Source organism: Mus caroli, unplaced genomic scaffold, assembly GCF_978045245.1.
Source record: "Mus caroli unplaced genomic scaffold, Mus_caroli_1 scaffold_6, whole genome shotgun sequence".
NCBI lineage: Eukaryota > Metazoa > Chordata > Mammalia > Rodentia > Muridae > Mus > Mus caroli.
In genome coordinates this window covers 22,964,626-22,981,058 of record NW_028227261.1, presented here as the reverse complement: position 1 = coordinate 22,981,058, position 16,433 = coordinate 22,964,626, and the positions used below count along the sequence as shown (strand labels likewise).

The following is a 16,433-nucleotide window of genomic DNA, read 5'->3' as shown; positions in this document are numbered from 1 at the left end:
TGCTTTTATTAAGTTTTCACAGGAATTCCTCTGCAGCACTAGAAAGACTAACGTGCCTTTCAACTAGCCACTGAGAACTAACAAGCTCCTCTCTAATTTACCCTCTTCCTCCCCAGCACAGAACTTGGCTGACATAAATGACCTAGCTGCTTTCTGGTTTAAGTAGAATTTTTGCCACATTAGGAATAAAAACATTTTTGGCTACTAACATTTTAAGTCTGTTTTAAAATATCCTGAGCCAAGAATTCACAAAATCCCCAGGAATGGCGCATGCCTTTAATCCCAACATTCAGAAAGCAGAGACAACTGATCTCCAAGTTCTCAGCTACCCTGATCTACATAACAAGTTCCATGACAGCCTGAACTATACAGAAAGACCCTGTTTAAAAATCTACATAAAAAACATACATACAAAAAGAAACAAAAATAAAAAAGAATTCACAAAAATCAAGTTGGAACAGTCCTTTAGTAAAATAATGTATTTCTCAAACCAAAAGAGGACTTTGGACTGGCCTTGGCAAATTCCCCAAGTTTTCTTGGAAAAGCCTATAGGCAACGTGTATCGTATATAATGCCCAAGTTCCCAGACTCCCTTGCCTAGACTCCTTTACTTAGCCATTTCTCCAGCGTGGTTTCTTGGTCTCATAGCTAGCATCTTTTTCATTCACTCAGCTCCGTGCTCCAAGGTTACTCTCTTAGCTAACACATATTCATTCACTAAGAACCTTTTTTTATAAAGACACAAAGATGAAGACATTCTGAATTTCACAATCTATTAAAAGGAAAGAACAAACAAGAGCTGTACCCAGCAGGCCAACACATTTTCTGAATAGGGGCAAAAGGTAAGTATTTGTGGCTTTGTAGCTACAGTCTGTCACAGCTACTCAACTCTGCCACAAAAGCAGCCACAGGAACTGTGTAAACAAGCGAGCTATGCTCCAACAAAATGCATAAGGAGAGCAGCTGTGTGAAGCTGGAGAGGGCTCAGTGGAGCAGAGTACACTCTTCCTGTGCAGATCTTGGTTTCTGACACCCACCTCAGGTGGCTCACAACTCTAGTTCCAAGGAATCAATGCTCCCCTCACACTTCTCCCTGCACTGTACTCACATACAGAAAACAACACATGTGGGAGCCTGCCTGCACAGACACACACAGACACACAATTAAATAAAAATAACCTTGGCATGGTGGCACACAAATTTAATCTCAGAACTCAAGAAGCAGAGGGAGGTCGATTTGTGGGACTTTGAGGCTAGCTGGGTCTATACTCTTCCAGTTCCTGGCCAACTAGGATGACAAAGTGAGCCCTTTTCTCTAATAAATAAACAATATGTAACATTTTTTAAAATTAAGTATCAGGCCAGGCAGTGGGGTGAGCCCCTTTAATCCCAGCACTTGGGAGGCAGAGGCAGGTAATTTCTAGGAATTCAAGGCCAGCCTGGTCTACAGAGTTATGGGTACCAAGGCTACATAGAGAAATCCAGTCTCAAATAATTTAAGTAAAAGTATTTAAAAATAAAACTTTAAATAAACAAACAAACAGCAACAACAAAAACTACAGTGTACTTATGTATAATCTTTGGGCCAGAGCAAGCAGGGAATGAGTTGACCAAAGTGAGCAGAGGTCCTAAAAAATTCCCAACAACCACATGAAGGCTCACAACTATCCATATAGATACAGTGTATAGATACATAAATAAATAAGACTGTGTTGTAGACAAGTCTTTAGGGCACTTACTAAGTGATTGATGTGGGAGGGCCCAGCCCATTGTGGATGGTAGCACCCTGGGTTCTGTAAGAAAGCAAGTGGAGCAAGCTACGGGGGAGCAAGCCAGTAAGCAGCACCCCTCCATAGCCTCTGCGTCAGCTCCTGCCTCCAGGTTCCTGCCCTGCTTGAGTTCCTGTACTGACTTCCTTCAGTGATGAACAGTGATGCAAAAGCAAATAAACTCTCTCTTCCCCAAGTGACTTTGCCACGGTGTTTGATCACAGCAATGATAACCCTAAGACAGAGGCAACTGAGTTCAGCTTGTTCATCTGAAGATGACACACTCACTCTACTCAGAAACTAACACCTTGAACACAGCAGTTAATGGCATTCAACAAGCATACATACATCAAAACCAGACAAGCAAGACAAAAAGAAATGGCAAGGCCTCCTCTAAGCACAGTAGGTAATTTGCTTAGAAAGATGCTTTTCTGGCTGGAGAGATGGCTCAGACTTACAAGTACTGGTTGCTCATCCAGAGGACCTGGGCTCAGTTCTCTGCACCCACATGGCAGCTCACAACTCTAACTCCAGTTCCAGGTGCTCCAACACTCTCACACACACACTTATGCAGGCAAAACACCATGCATGCATGCATGCATACATATACACACATGTATATATACATACACACACACATAAATAATAAAATCAATTTTTTTCTCCTTTCAAATGCTTTCATTATTATTCACCTGGAGAATTCTGGAAATGTGTGTAAGTAAAGAGAAAAAAATGTCTGTCTATTATACCACAGGCTGTAGCTTTTGTCAACATTTCAGCTTTTCTCTTCAAATCTCTTTTTTGTATACACTGGGAAAGATGTTTTTAATGACACTGCTTTGTCTTCTTTATGGAGCCTCATATTGTGAATAGTTTCTAAAGTTCTTTAATACTCCCAAAAGAATGATTTTTACAGTAACTGTACTAGAAGACAGGTGCAGTGGCATACTCTAATTCCAGCACTCAGGAGGCAGAAACAGGCAGATCTCTGTGAATTCAAATCCAGTCTGGTCTCTAGTGAGTTCCCGGACAGCCAGAGCTACATAGAGAGACCCTGTCTCCAAAGTAAATGAAAAATAAAGGTGCACTCACCTTTAATCCCTGCAGAGACAGGTGGGTCCAGGACTATTTATATAAATCTCTCTCACTGTCGGATAGTTGGGTTGCTTTTCACAGGGTTCTCACTGTGTAGCTCTGACTATTTTGAACTCACAGAGATCCAGGTTCTAGGATTAAGGGTGTGCACCACCACACCTAGATCCCTTTTATCTTCATAGTACATTAAAAAGTTGAAAATAATTCTATAGAAGTTTATAAAACTACTTAAATATATTTTCTATTAACTTACTGACAGCAAGTACTTCTCTAAAACAGAAACTTACTCTGGGGGTGCCTACAGGTGAAGATACAGTCCACACTGGTGACAACAGGAGGCAGCAGTCCCCAGGAGCAGGCAAGGGGCACAAATACCACAGCCCTAGGTCACTGGTCATTTGGGTCCTCAATCTTCTATACCAAAGGTAGATCAGGTAGCAGGAGGCAATTAGCATCACAATTAGCTGGGGTGCCCCAGAAGGCAGTTTCACCTCACTTGCAACACCAAACAAACACAGGAAACCTGTTTTGGTACTAAAATCATGTAAAGATGTTAAATAACTTGCAGCAAAGGTGTCACCTGCTTTATTTAGTCAATTTTGGGGAATTCCTTCTGAAATAAGATGCACAATAACTGGTCTCTCTGCTCTGAACATCTGAAAGAACTTTCTTCTGACTGTTCATTCGGCAGGATAATGGGGAAGCTCTGGATGGACTCCTGCACGGCAGAGGCAATGGTGTGCTTCCAAAGGGGCACAGAGACCTGCTTCAGGAGTGAGAGATACTATAGATCCCATTTCTCTTATCTGGCTATCACTAACAATATTAAAACCAATCAATACTCTGGCTTACATCTTTTACCATGATAAAAGCTCTTCCTCAAAGAATAAATTGTCCTTGGCCTTTAAAAATGCCAAAGAAAGTGGAATATAAGAAACTTACTGAACTGAGTAAGTTACATACAGCAAAAACAAAAGACAAACCGCCTCCAGTTCAGCTCTCAGCTTCCAGATTGAAGACAGAGTTAAAAAACACACCTGTTTGCCAATTTAATCAAATGAAGCTTGCCAGTCAGTGTCACATAACAGTGTTACTTTTAGTTAATTAAGGTCGAGAAGAGGAATGTTTCTGACTAAATCTACATCTAGTATTATGTTCCCATATGGAATTTTTATCAAGAGGTTTCTTTTAAAAATGTATTTGTTGTGTGTGCAAGTGTTTGTGTGTGTGTGTGTGTGTGTGTGTGTGTGCATGTAGGTCAGAGGACAACTTGCCAGCATCTGTTCTCTCCTTCCTCCATGTGGGTCCCAGGGACCACCAGGCCTTATCTATGGATAATTTATTTATTTATTTATTTATCGATCTATTTTTTTGGTTTTTCGAGACAGGGTTTCTCTGTATAACCCTGACTGTCCTAGAACCCACTCTGTAGACCAGCCTGGCCTCAAATTCAGAAATTCTCCTGCCTCTGTCCCCCAAGTGCTGGGATTAAAGGCCTACACCATCACTGCCCGGCAGTAATTTAAATTCTAATTACAGAAAGAAACTAACCAATAAAACAAGCTCAGGGTAAAAGGACAAATTTCTTACTCTTCTACCCATCTGTCAGATTGATCATAGAGAAATTTGCACCAAGGCACAAACTCTTCTTGTTGTCTTTTTGTCAAAAAGAACCTTCGAGGGCTGGTGAGATGGCTCAGTGGTTAAGAGCGCCAACTGCTCTTCCAAAGGTCCCAAGTTCAAATCCCAGCAACCACATGGTGGCTCACAACCATCCGTATCTGAAGACAGCTATAGTGTACTTACATATAATAAATAAATAAATCTTAAAAAAAAAAAAAAAAAGAACCTTCGATAGACAAACATAAAGAGGCAGGATGAACACACAGTGTCTTTTAGGACCACCAATCAGGCAGCATGTACATCTGTCCTCTCTAATTCAGAATACAGGGAAGGTTAAATCAGTTCTTTGCTATGCCCACACAGATGCCTACAAACCTGTGTAAAGTAAAACACCTGCGTGCTGCCAGTCTCAGGGTTGATCAGGAGCAACTCCAGCAGGCCCCGGAAGTGCTCCTTTTGGAGTCACCTCAGGAGGAAGGGAGTGTGCACACACTTACCTCACCAGTGCGTCTGGCTTGCTCAGCTGGTTGTTAGGAATACAGTTCTCCATTAAGTCCTTGTGTGCACTCGGGCCCTTGCTGGTGCACTTCTGTTTCTTCTCGTTTTTACTAGACGAGGAAGGAATGCTTCCATTTGTAGCGCTGTGACTTCGAGGCGAGGAGTTCACAACTCCACTGGCATTTTTGTAATTTTTTGAGGAAGCAGTGCATGAGTCCTCTTTTAAGAGATTTTCTGTACTTCCCACAAGATCATTGTTTAATCTTTTACTATTGATATGGTTTTCCATATACTCAATCTCTTGTATCTTAGAGTCTACAGGTTGTAGAATGTTGTTGTTATTTATTCCAAGGTTGTGTTTCTTGGCATCCTTGTCCTTCTCTTTCCCTTTTTCTCGATATTCTATCTCTGGCAACGTTGTGGACAGTTTTTTGTTGGCTGGGATGCCTCCGTTGTGGTGTATAAGGATCGAGGAATCCATGTCCGGCAATCCCTTGGCTGCTACAGTACCAAAAACAAACCAACAAACAAACAAAAACCCATACTGGAATATTTAGCTTTTTAAAAACTCGGCTAGAAATTCACTACACTGATCACAGTAGAAACTTGGAATCGATGGTAAGTACAATATGTATTACATTAGCTCCAAGGAGCAAGTCTAGACACATTTGGAAAAAAAATCACCATAATATGAACTTCACACCATTAAAGATATGGCATTAAAGCAAAATTAAAGTTTTATAATTAATTCACATATCGAGTCAACTAAGTTTGTCATAAGAGAAAGAGCAAAAGCAGGTCATTTTTATAAGAAAGAGGACTTTTTTTTTTAATGAAAAGGCATTTATTATATTTATTGGCTTATGCTACGGCAGGGTAGTCCACCATGTCTACCTTCCTAAGAAGCTCTATTTAAAAAGAGGCCTAAATTGGACCCGGGAGATGGCTCAGTATGTAAAAATGTTTGCTTCACAAACCTAGTGCCTGAGTTCAATCTTCAAAACCTAAGTAGTCATGAGAACGACTCCACAAACAACGTCCTCTCATGTGTAGAAACATGTGTGCTGTGGCATGCACATCAACTCCCCACCCCCATACACACACACACACACACACACACACACACACACACACGCACCTACCTCTTCTCCCCCTCCACCCCCAATTCTCTTTCTCAAAAGATGTCTGGATTAAAAAACATCTGATAATATTACTGAAAAAATTTAAAATGAAAGAAAACATGGACTTCTGGTTACAGACATCTATCTTTTTATGACTGTAGTGGTGAAGGAATATGTCAGTATCAATGCCTAGGACACTTATAAAGAACTTTAACAATGCAGTACATTTCAATAGGCTGTGGTCTCCTTAAGAGCTACTTTGCACTGCTACAGATAAAAAGGATTTTAATATAAATTAACTAAAAAGCATAATCTCAAACTTCTAACTCCCAAGCAAAGGAAATTAGTATTGGGGGCTAAAGAGATGTCTCAGTGTTTAGGAGAACAGTCTACTCTTCCAGAGGTTCTGAGCGCAGTGGCTCAGAACCATGTATATAATGCAATCTGATGCCCTCTCTGTCATGCAGGCATACATGCAAATAGAGCACTCATATGGATAAATAAATATTTTTTAAAAGGGAAAATTAGTATTTCTTCCAGCTTATCTATGACTCTTGGTTGAATGTCCATTTGAGAAACCACGTTAGAAATGGTTCTATTGGGGGCTGGTGAGATGGCTCAGTGGGTAAGAGCACCCGACTGCTCTTCCGAAGGTCCAGAGTTCAAATCCCAGCAACCACATGGTGGCTCACAACCATTCTGCAACGAGATCTGGCGCCCTCTTCTGGAATGTCTGAAGACAGCTACAGTGTACTTACATATAATAAATAAATCTTTAAAAAAAAAAAAAAAAAAGAAATGGTTCTATTTAAGAATCACTGTACCATGTATATGAAACTTTCAAACAGAACCCACACCTTGTTCTGTAAAAGGCAACATCACATGACCACACCAGCATATACTTTGGTCTTAACTTCTTCAATTATAATGCCATAGTCAAGATGTATTTTATTAAGTATTTTTAAAATTTTTAAACAACATATTCACATTTTTAAAAATTAAATATGAGTTAGGGCCTGGTGAGATGGCTCAACAGTTAAAAGCATTTGTTGTTCTTACAAAGGACCTGAGTTCAGTTCCCAGCCACATGGTGGCTCAGAACAACCAGCAACCGCAGTTCCAGGGTTCCAGAGTACCAGTGTGGTACACATACAAACATACAGGAAAAAGTTCCATGCACATAAAATAAAAATACATGAAAAACATGCGCCTTATTTAGAAGCCAATGGCTCTCCGAGAGTAAAATATGGCACACACATTCTGTATTTCATGGCCAAACAATGCCACGAGGAAGAATATCAGGAAAACTAAACATCTAAAATCTCAGTAAAATTCTTTTACTGAGCCAAAATGTGACTAGCCTCTTAGGCCTACAGCTTCAGAGTAGAGACATACCTTCCTCGGCCTCCTTCTCCTGCTTCTGCAACATTTGCTGCTCTGGAGGGAGGGCCTGCTGAAGAAGCTGCATGTAAAACTCGTTCTCCTTCTGAACTTCCTTCTGCTTCCTTAACCGCATTTTGTAGCTCACATAACTTTTGAAGCCAAAGCCCAAAGTCACCACAGGGTACCCAATGCTAGAAGGAAGACAGTCCAGCCAATAATTGCGAACTTAAAACAACATGTGTAGCAAGCACATAGGCTACTGAGATGGAAAATTAGAAAAACAATTCCAGTTGATGATAAATTCGTGCACACAGAACAAGGCCTGTGGACAGGACTGCTGGACCACAGGAGAGCACTGTCCAGCTCCCTGCACGACTCCTTAGCTCTAGAGTCACCAGGTTTACTGACAGATACAGCAACTAAGTTCTGAGGAAACATGGGCCTTATACATTAAAATCTAGGCATCTTTATGTTTTTAAGAATTAAAGGTATCTGGACATGACAGAGCCATTGCTCACAAGAACTCGCAGAGACTATGGCCTCATGAAACCCCACCTCTAGCTGTTGAAGATATCCATGTTCCACTAAATGGCCCTATACCCATGTACACACTGGCAGCATTCACTGGAATTTTAAAAAAGAACACATGTGGGCTGGAGAGATGGCTCAGTCAGTGGTTAAGAGCACTGACTGTTCTTCCAGAGGTCCTGAGTTCAATTCCTAGCAACCACATTGTGGCTCAAAACCACCAATAATGGTCTTCTGGTATGTCTGAAGATAGCTCCAGTATACCCTATAAATACATAAATCTTTGAAAAAAAAGAAAAGAATACACCTAGCTATCTAGCAAAGGTGTGTGTGTGTAGGGCATAATAGAAGAGTTTAAGGGACAGGACTAGGGATTAGATTTGATCAAAATAGATTATATACATGTATGAAGTTCTCAATACAATATTTAAACAGAACTAGAGGGTAGAGATTTTTATGGGTATCTACAAATAACCATGCTAAGTGTTAAAAAATCAAAAGAGTACACATGCCTTTAATCTCAGGACTGGGAGACAGAGACAGGCGGATCTCTAAATTCAAGCACAGCCTGATCTATAGAGGAAGTTCCAGGACAGCCAGAGCTAAACAGAGAAACTCTGTCTCAAACAAAACAAAACACAACAAAACAAAACAAAACAAAACAAAATCAAAAGGACATTATTTTTAATTTTTAACAAGGTAGAGTTAAGTTTAGGCAATTATACATTAATCTTTGTGTATCTAAGAATAAGAGCAATGGCTGCTTTTGTAAAATTAAGTCATAAACACAGTTAGTGATTCCAAAATCACATCTGTGTCAGCTATCATTTAAACAAGTACGGGGGGTGGGGGTGGGGGCGCTGGAGAGATGGCTCAGTGATTAAGAGCACTGACTGCTCTTCCAGAGGTGCTGAGTTCAAATCCCAGCAACCACATGGTGGCTCACAACCATCTATAGTGAGATCTGATGCCCTCTTCTGGTCTGCAGGCATAACGTTCTATACATAATAAATATATAAATCTTCTCCCAGGTTAGAACAGGTCCCGACAACTCTAAGTCAGAAGGTAAAACATCACAGCTAATTGACTGCCTAATGCTTTTCCAAAGCTTCCTCACATACTGTCAGACCCATAGTAAGGCTTATAAATGCTAACATGTATAATTTTTGATTAGTCTAAATGTGGTTTCACTACAGACTTAAAGTGACAAGGTTCATTTAACTCATTTGTAAAAACTAAAAATACTAGAAATATAATGCCTGTTTATTTGGAAATTTGTACTTTTCACAACTGATATAAACAGAATTCAAGCTTATTTTTTAATATTTTAGTTAAGATTAAATGAAATATACCTTAATATTCACTTATATTTCATAAGAAAACCTGTTCCTTTTCGAAGTATCAGTCTTGTTACTTCTGTAAAAGACTACAGAAGCTTTTTAAAAATGGCCATAGTGGGCTAGAGAGATGGCTCTGTGGTTAAGAGCACCGACTGCTCTTCCAAAGGTCCTGAGTTCAATTCCCAGCAACCAAATGGTGGCTCACAACCATCTGTAATGGGATTTGATGCCCTCTTCTGGTGTGTCTGAAGACAGCTACAGTGTACTCATATAAATAATATATTTTTTTTAAAATGGCCATAGCTCATTTAGATATTTTTGAATCATCATCAAGATCATTTGTCAGCTACTCACTAATAAGTTAAACACCTGACACTGCACTCAGGAGCAGGTCAGGAGGCTGAAGCATAGAGACGATGACAGGCTCAGCCACACAGCTGTTGGGACAGAGTTGGGACTCCATTGTCTGGTAAGGCCTGTTCAGTGGAATTTATCCGTCCACACAGAAACGTAGACAAAAAATAAAGGAATACTCACCAGTGAGCAGCAAACGGTCGACAAAGGTCTACATGAAAGTTTTTCAGATCTTTAAATCTAATCGCTGCTTCAATATAAACAAATAGGATCCAGAGCGACACTGTAGGCAAACACACTCCCCTTTCTATAGGAAAGGACAGAAAGACAACCATCAGTGAGTAGCTGACAACAGATGCCTTTCCTGGGAGATTCAGTCAAGACAGCAACTCTCATTAAGACTTTCAACTAAACTAAAAAGCAATCTGCTCTGAACTCAAAGATTCTCTATGACAAGCAAGCCAACCAACTCAGTAATAAGAACAAAAGGCAAACAACCACCAGGAAACATGCAGTACATACGTCAAAAAAAAGGCTCATAACCTTGACTAAGAGCTCCTAAAACTCAATTAAAAAAAAGATGACCAAAGTTGGGTATGGCACTACGTGCCTATGGCAGTCCCACCACTGGGAAGACTGAGGCAGGGGGATGGCTTGAGTTCAGACTTTGAGGGCAGCCTGGGCAAATAATAAGATCCTGATTCAATATGCAAATAAAACCAATCAAAATTACAGAGGGTGTGGCCCAGTGGCAGAGCACATGCTTAGCACGTATAAAGCCATGGGTTCAATTCCAACATCCCTACCACAAACAAGACAGGAAAAACTAAAGAAAGCACTGTGTGGGTGGGTGTACTCCTTTTATCCCAGAACTCAGGAGACAGAAGAAAGTAGATGGGGATTTTGTTTTTGTTTTTAGTTCAGCCTGGTGTGCAGATCCAAGCCAACCAGGACCACACAATTAGAACCTGTCTCCAAAAAAAAAAAAAAGGAAAAAGGAAAAAGAAAAAAGAAAAAGGAAAAAGGAAAGAATAAAAAATTATAAGTCATAAATAAACATGCTCAACTTTACCAAAACATTATTAAGGGAACAACCACCAAATCAATCAGATCCCCAATTTAATTCATTATTTTAAATAAAATAAAATAAAATAAAATAAAGCCGGGCAGTGGTAGGCCACGCCTTTAATCCCAGCACTGGAGAGGCAGAGGCAGTCACTGAGGCCAGTCTGGTCTACAGAGCTCAAGACAGCCAGGGCTACAGAGGGAGATACTGTCTGGGAAAAAAAAAAATTAAGACAGATAATAAGCCGGGCGTGGTGGCGCACGCCTTTAATCCCAGCACTTGGGAGGCAGAGGCAGGCGGATTTCTGAGTTCGAGGCCAGCCTGGTCTACAAAGTGAGTTCCAGGACAGCCAGGACTATACAGAGAAACCCTGTCTCGAAAAACCAAAAAAAAAAAAAGACAGATAATAAATAGTGTAGGGATGGCATGGATAAAGTTTTACTCTCCAACTAGACACTAGCATACTTTATGGCAACTCTTTTGGAACACAGCTTGGCAGTATAAGTAACTTTATGTACCTATACTTTTAACCCAGAAATCTCATTTTTAGATCTTACCCTGAAGAAATACAAGAAACAATACTCACTATAAAACTACTTACAATAGCAAAGATTAACTTAAATGTTCACTATGAGGAAACTGTTTAATTATGATAAAGCTATACAACAAACTGTAGAAAGTTTTCTAAAGCATGCAGATCTGGCCAGATGTGATGGAACACGCTTTCGCTCCCAGCACTTGGGTAGCCAAGGCCAGCCAGGTCTCTGCTGCTTTTCTGACAGTAAGAAGACTCAAACCTTCTGTTCCAGAAGTGGATGCTCACTGAGCATGAAAATACCAGGAAGGTGAAAGCAACTTGCAACAGAATAAAGTAAAATAACAGAAAAAATAAAATCTACAAGTTGCATCAGTCAGTGTTAGGATTTGGGACCATGGATGACAAGGCCCATGCTCACAGAGACGGTGTAAGTCAGCTTCTGAGGAAAAGCTCAGCGCCTTGACGCCCAGCCCCTGCGCTAAGGTCAGCATCAGATGTGAAGGCGGCTATACCTCCACTGCCTTACAGATCGAACACACCCAGAATAGGTATTTTCACAATTACAAATTTTGAAAATAATTTCAAATTTTATATTTCCAGGTGGGGTGCTGGCACATATCTGTAATCCAAGCACTAGGGAGGTAGAGGCAGACAGATCTGACTTCAAGGCTAGACTGTTTCTACACAGAAAGTTTTAGGACAGCTAGAGGTGCATATGAAACCTCTCAAAACAACAATGGTCTTTTAAATATGCCCTACTTGGTACATTAATCTATTAGGTTAAACATAAAAATATTACTGAAAAACAAAAAAATTGAACAATACATGTTATTCCTCCATCTATGAAATGAATAACCACACTAGAAGCTTTTTAAGTAAGTGTGGAATGGTATTAGAGATAGTATCTTAAGAACTCCCTGGCTTTAACATCATGGGGAAAGGTCTATAAAAGTTGGGTGTGTTGGTATAAACCTACAATCCCAGCACTTGGGAAGCAAGAGGAGAAAGAGTTCAGTTCAAGACCACCTTAAAAATAATACGGTTGCAGGCTGGAGAGGTGGCTCAGTAGTTAAGAGCACTGGCTGTTAGAAGCAGTTCCAGAGGTCCTGAGTTCAATTCCCAGCAAGCACATGGTGGCTCACAACCATCTGTAATGGGATCCAATATTCTCTTCTGGCATGTCTAAGGACAGTGACAGTGTAGTCACATAAATAAAATAAATACATTTTTTTAAGAAAAGTGCAAGGAGGATGTGTGTGTGTGTGTGTGTGTGTGTGTGTGTGTGTGTGTGTGTGAGACTCAATGTAGAGAGCTCCATCCTCCTACACAGCCAACGTGAGAGGAAATGGCAGGAGCCCATACAGCTGCACATTTACAACTGTATAAGGGAGGGCACTGTGATTCTGAGATGCTGGGGAGATTTTTTTTGGGGGGGGGTTGGTTTTTGTCAAATTATTGGGTTCACTTGAATGATTCTAACTAGCATTCCTTTCAATAATACAATGTGTAAACAGTCTTGTGTGGCACCTGAATGTCTTCAAGGCCTCCTAAACAGAAGCCACTCTGAGCCCCTTTTAAACTCGCATCTTTACAATAGAGACTGCCAACCAGAATACCTAACACTTAAGCTTTTCATTCAAATAAAAAAGAAGGAAATCCATGCATGCAAGCAAGAGCCAGGAAAGGCAAGGCACAGCTGTAATTCCAGAACTCAGAAGGCAAAGGCAGGAGGATCGCTCTGAGTTCCACACTGGCCAGGCCTACATAGTGAGTTACAGGACAACCAGGATTACCTAGTAAGACCCTGCCTCAAATAACCAACCCTACAACCAAAGAACAAACAAAACCCCACAAATCAACAAACCACAACCACAAGCCAAGCAACATATTAAGATATATTGGGGAAAGGAACCTTAAAATATCAATCTAAATAATTAACTTGAATCTAAAATTCCTAACCAAGAAGTCATTAAGACTCACCTGTGTGCCATACGTACTGGACCCATACATATGTGCTAGCAGCGAAAAAAAGCCATTGTATGGGAATGAAGAGGAGACATATGATATTTGAAGTGAATGCTACACAAACAAAAAATACTGAGAAGGCCTAAAGACAGAAAAAAAAAAAAAAACAAATTAAAAGCCACATTTCAGAATTTGTTAATTTCAAGTATGCTATTAAAAGCTTTGTTGAACAAAATTGCTGAATACAAAGCAATTTAACAAGAGGAAATTTCAAACACTCAGAATAGACCAGGGGGAAGCAGTGGTTATAAGCTTGCTTGAGCAGCACATATACTAAAAAGCAGTAGCTAATTCAACATTAAAAAGTGCTCTTGTTCATAGTTCTTAAGCCAAGGACATGAACTGGGCTGAAACTGAGGTTGGACCACAGTGAATTCATTGGGATTCATAGGCAGGTTTTACCTGAGTGAACAAGAACTTTAACACTGAAAAGCTTCCTGTCTCCTCATAAACCATTCCTAAAGAGCTTCATTCTTAAAGCTTGCTGGAATGCAGATGAACCAAAATATTGGCAAGAAATATGCTGGTGGTAATATTAATAATGCTGCCTTCCTCTGGACACCACTATTCATTACCAATAAGACATAAGCTTGAAGCCATCTTTTGGAAGCATGGATTTGCTCTGACCAAAGCGCCAGGCCTGGACTGGAGAGTTAGTTGTAAGGTGTAGCTATGGAACACAATAGAAATAACATGTAAGTCAAAAGAATAAGCTCAGGCTATGCCCAGGCTCTAACTGGATAATTTAAAACCTGTGGTCTAGAGACTCCTGAAGTAGCCCTGAGATCCTTCCATACGGAGAGCTCTAAAAACCAGAGCCACCCTTCTATTGTTTGGGTAAATAGTTATTTTCAGTGAATTAATAAGTACGTTTTACTTCTTGTTTTATTTTCTCTTTTTTTTTCAATTGTTATTTGCTTGATTGATTTTTATTGAGAACAGGGTCTCTGTAGCCCTAGCTGGCCTGGCACTCACTCTGTAGACCAGGCTGGCTGGAACTCATAGAGACTCTTCTACTTCTGCCTCCTAGGACTAAAGGTGTGCCTCACCACCCCTGGTTTATTTTGTAACCTACATTTAACAGAAGCTCTTTGGAGTTCTCAAGAATTTTTAATTACTTAAAAGGAGTCTTGAGACCAATGAGAATCACTGCTTTGATTCAATGACAACTTAGTTCCTGAGCACTCCAGGTAAGACTAGGCAATACCGAGTCCTCCATTGCTACTTCCTTCTTGTAATCCTCTGCCCAATCCTGTCTCTCTGCTCAAGTGAGAAAGAACAAAACAGAACCATTCATCAGTGGGCTTAATCTACCGACCCAATCTACCGACCCAATTAACTCATCCCAAAACAGGCACTTCCATTGCTAACAGCTAGTTTATTCCTAATAAACTCCACTTAAAACAGGTCAGTATCAGCCACTTTAGATATTCTCTTAATTAGAAGGGTAACTACATCCCTCACAGTTGGAGAACATGCAATAGAAACATACCAGTCCTTGGTATCTGAAGGAATCATAGACGCTTCTGATGAAAAGCCAGAACGGCCACAGGTACTCAAATCGGAACTCCAGGACAAAGTCGGCAAGGAGGACAAGGGCCCACACTACCAGGAATTTCAGGTATAAAAATGTACTGCAAAATACAAAAACAAGGGATTCAAGGTCATACATGAAGATTCCGGAATAGGAATGTACTGTTTCTGTTTAAAAATAGGTAAAAAAAAAAAAAAAAAAAATTCATTTACCGTAAGCCCAACAAGAGAAGGCTCAGGGAGCTACCTTCTGGCCACCTGGATTGTAAAAATGCTCCGTCATTCAGAGCCTCACAATTGTCAAGACAAGATGACAACCAAACGCACTCAGTTTCTTTTAAGATGGAAGAAAAACACTTGAATCTCACCACTTTTTTAAAGATGTACTAAGTGTCTGACTTTAAAATACTGCAACCCTCACAGAATGACAGGCTTCAAGCTGTTCTTCCTTAGAAGAAAAGGTCATGGCTGAAGTGTGCTACTTCCTCGCACTCAACACCTGCTTAAGAGTTGCAAATTCTTGCTACACACCTCTGCATGCTTCAAGGATCTGTGCTTTTCTCTTCCTTTGCTTCTCTATACTGCAGTCATGTGCACTGACCAAACAAAACTGACTTCCCAAAAATTTGCCAAAGAGAACTCCTGGGGCAGACACAAGTCACTCCCATAGACTGTGGGCACAAAAATGTCTTTTAAAGGAAAAAGTCTTCAAACATCCAAGACTTGAGATGTAAATGTGTCTTCTGAGTTCCCTCCTCCAAGACTTGAGATGTAAATGTGTCTTCTGAGTTCCCTCCTATTCACGTTAAAGAAACATGTGCTTTGAAAAGCCAGTTAGAATGCATGTATAACAACTGTACTGAGCTTAATAGGACAGTTTTTAAAAAGGGCTGGCAAGATGGCTCAGCGGGTAAGAACACTGACTACTCTTCCGAAGGTCCTGAGTTCAAATCCCAGCAACCACATGGTGGCTCACAACCACCTGTAATGAGATTTGATACCTTCTTCTGGTGCGTCTGAAGACAGCTACAGTGTACTTATGTACACTTTGGACCAGAGCAGTCAGGGGTTGAGTTAACTGGAGAGGTGAGCGGGGGCTGACCGAAGGGAGCAGAGGTCCTAAAATTCAATTCCCAACAACCACATGAAGGCTCATGAAGGCTCACAACCAGCTGTACAGCTACAGTATACTCACATACAAATAAATAAATAAATAAATAAATAAATAAATAAATAAATGTAAAAAGGAAAAAAATCTTTCATATAATCTGAAACTTACCATTACCCAGTCATCAATCACATTTACCTACTAATAAACCTCTATTTCTATATTCCTAATTCCAATTCCAGAGCAGGGCAAATTTAGCTATTAGAAAAAGATTTTTTAAATGAGGAAAATACCTAATTAAAAAAAAAGAAGAAAGAAAGAAAGAAAGAAAGAAAGAAAGAGAGAGAGAGAGAGAAAGATTTTTAAACCAGGCATGGTGACATACACTTACAATCCCAACACAAATCTGGGCCAGAAATATCAAGAGTTTGAGGTTAGCCTGAGCTACACAG

General features: G+C 40.2%; 1 protein-coding gene across 2 annotated transcripts in view; it reads right to left on the bottom strand.

Annotated features, from left to right (window-relative positions):
• Window positions 1-16,433, bottom strand: part of Maco1 (macoilin 1) — a 53,103-nt gene that overhangs the window by 23,367 nt on the left and 13,303 nt on the right. Inside the window, exons 1-6 of one of the 2 annotated variants that reach the window (XM_085838853.1) lie at window positions 14,833-14,972; window positions 13,743-14,010; window positions 13,296-13,422; window positions 9,895-10,018; window positions 7,502-7,680; window positions 4,985-5,486 (exon numbers count right to left, since the gene is read on the bottom strand). In XM_085838853.1, coding sequence (XP_085694979.1) covers window positions 4,985-5,486; window positions 7,502-7,680; window positions 9,895-10,018; window positions 13,296-13,422; window positions 13,743-13,796 — 986 coding nt within the window. In that variant the 5' untranslated portion in view covers window positions 13,797-14,010; window positions 14,833-14,972. Of the gene's footprint in view, window positions 1-4,984; window positions 5,487-7,501; window positions 7,681-9,894; window positions 10,019-13,295; window positions 13,423-13,742; window positions 14,011-14,832; window positions 14,975-16,433 lie in introns of those variants that run through there. The other variant, XM_021160173.3, reaches the window with a different exon arrangement.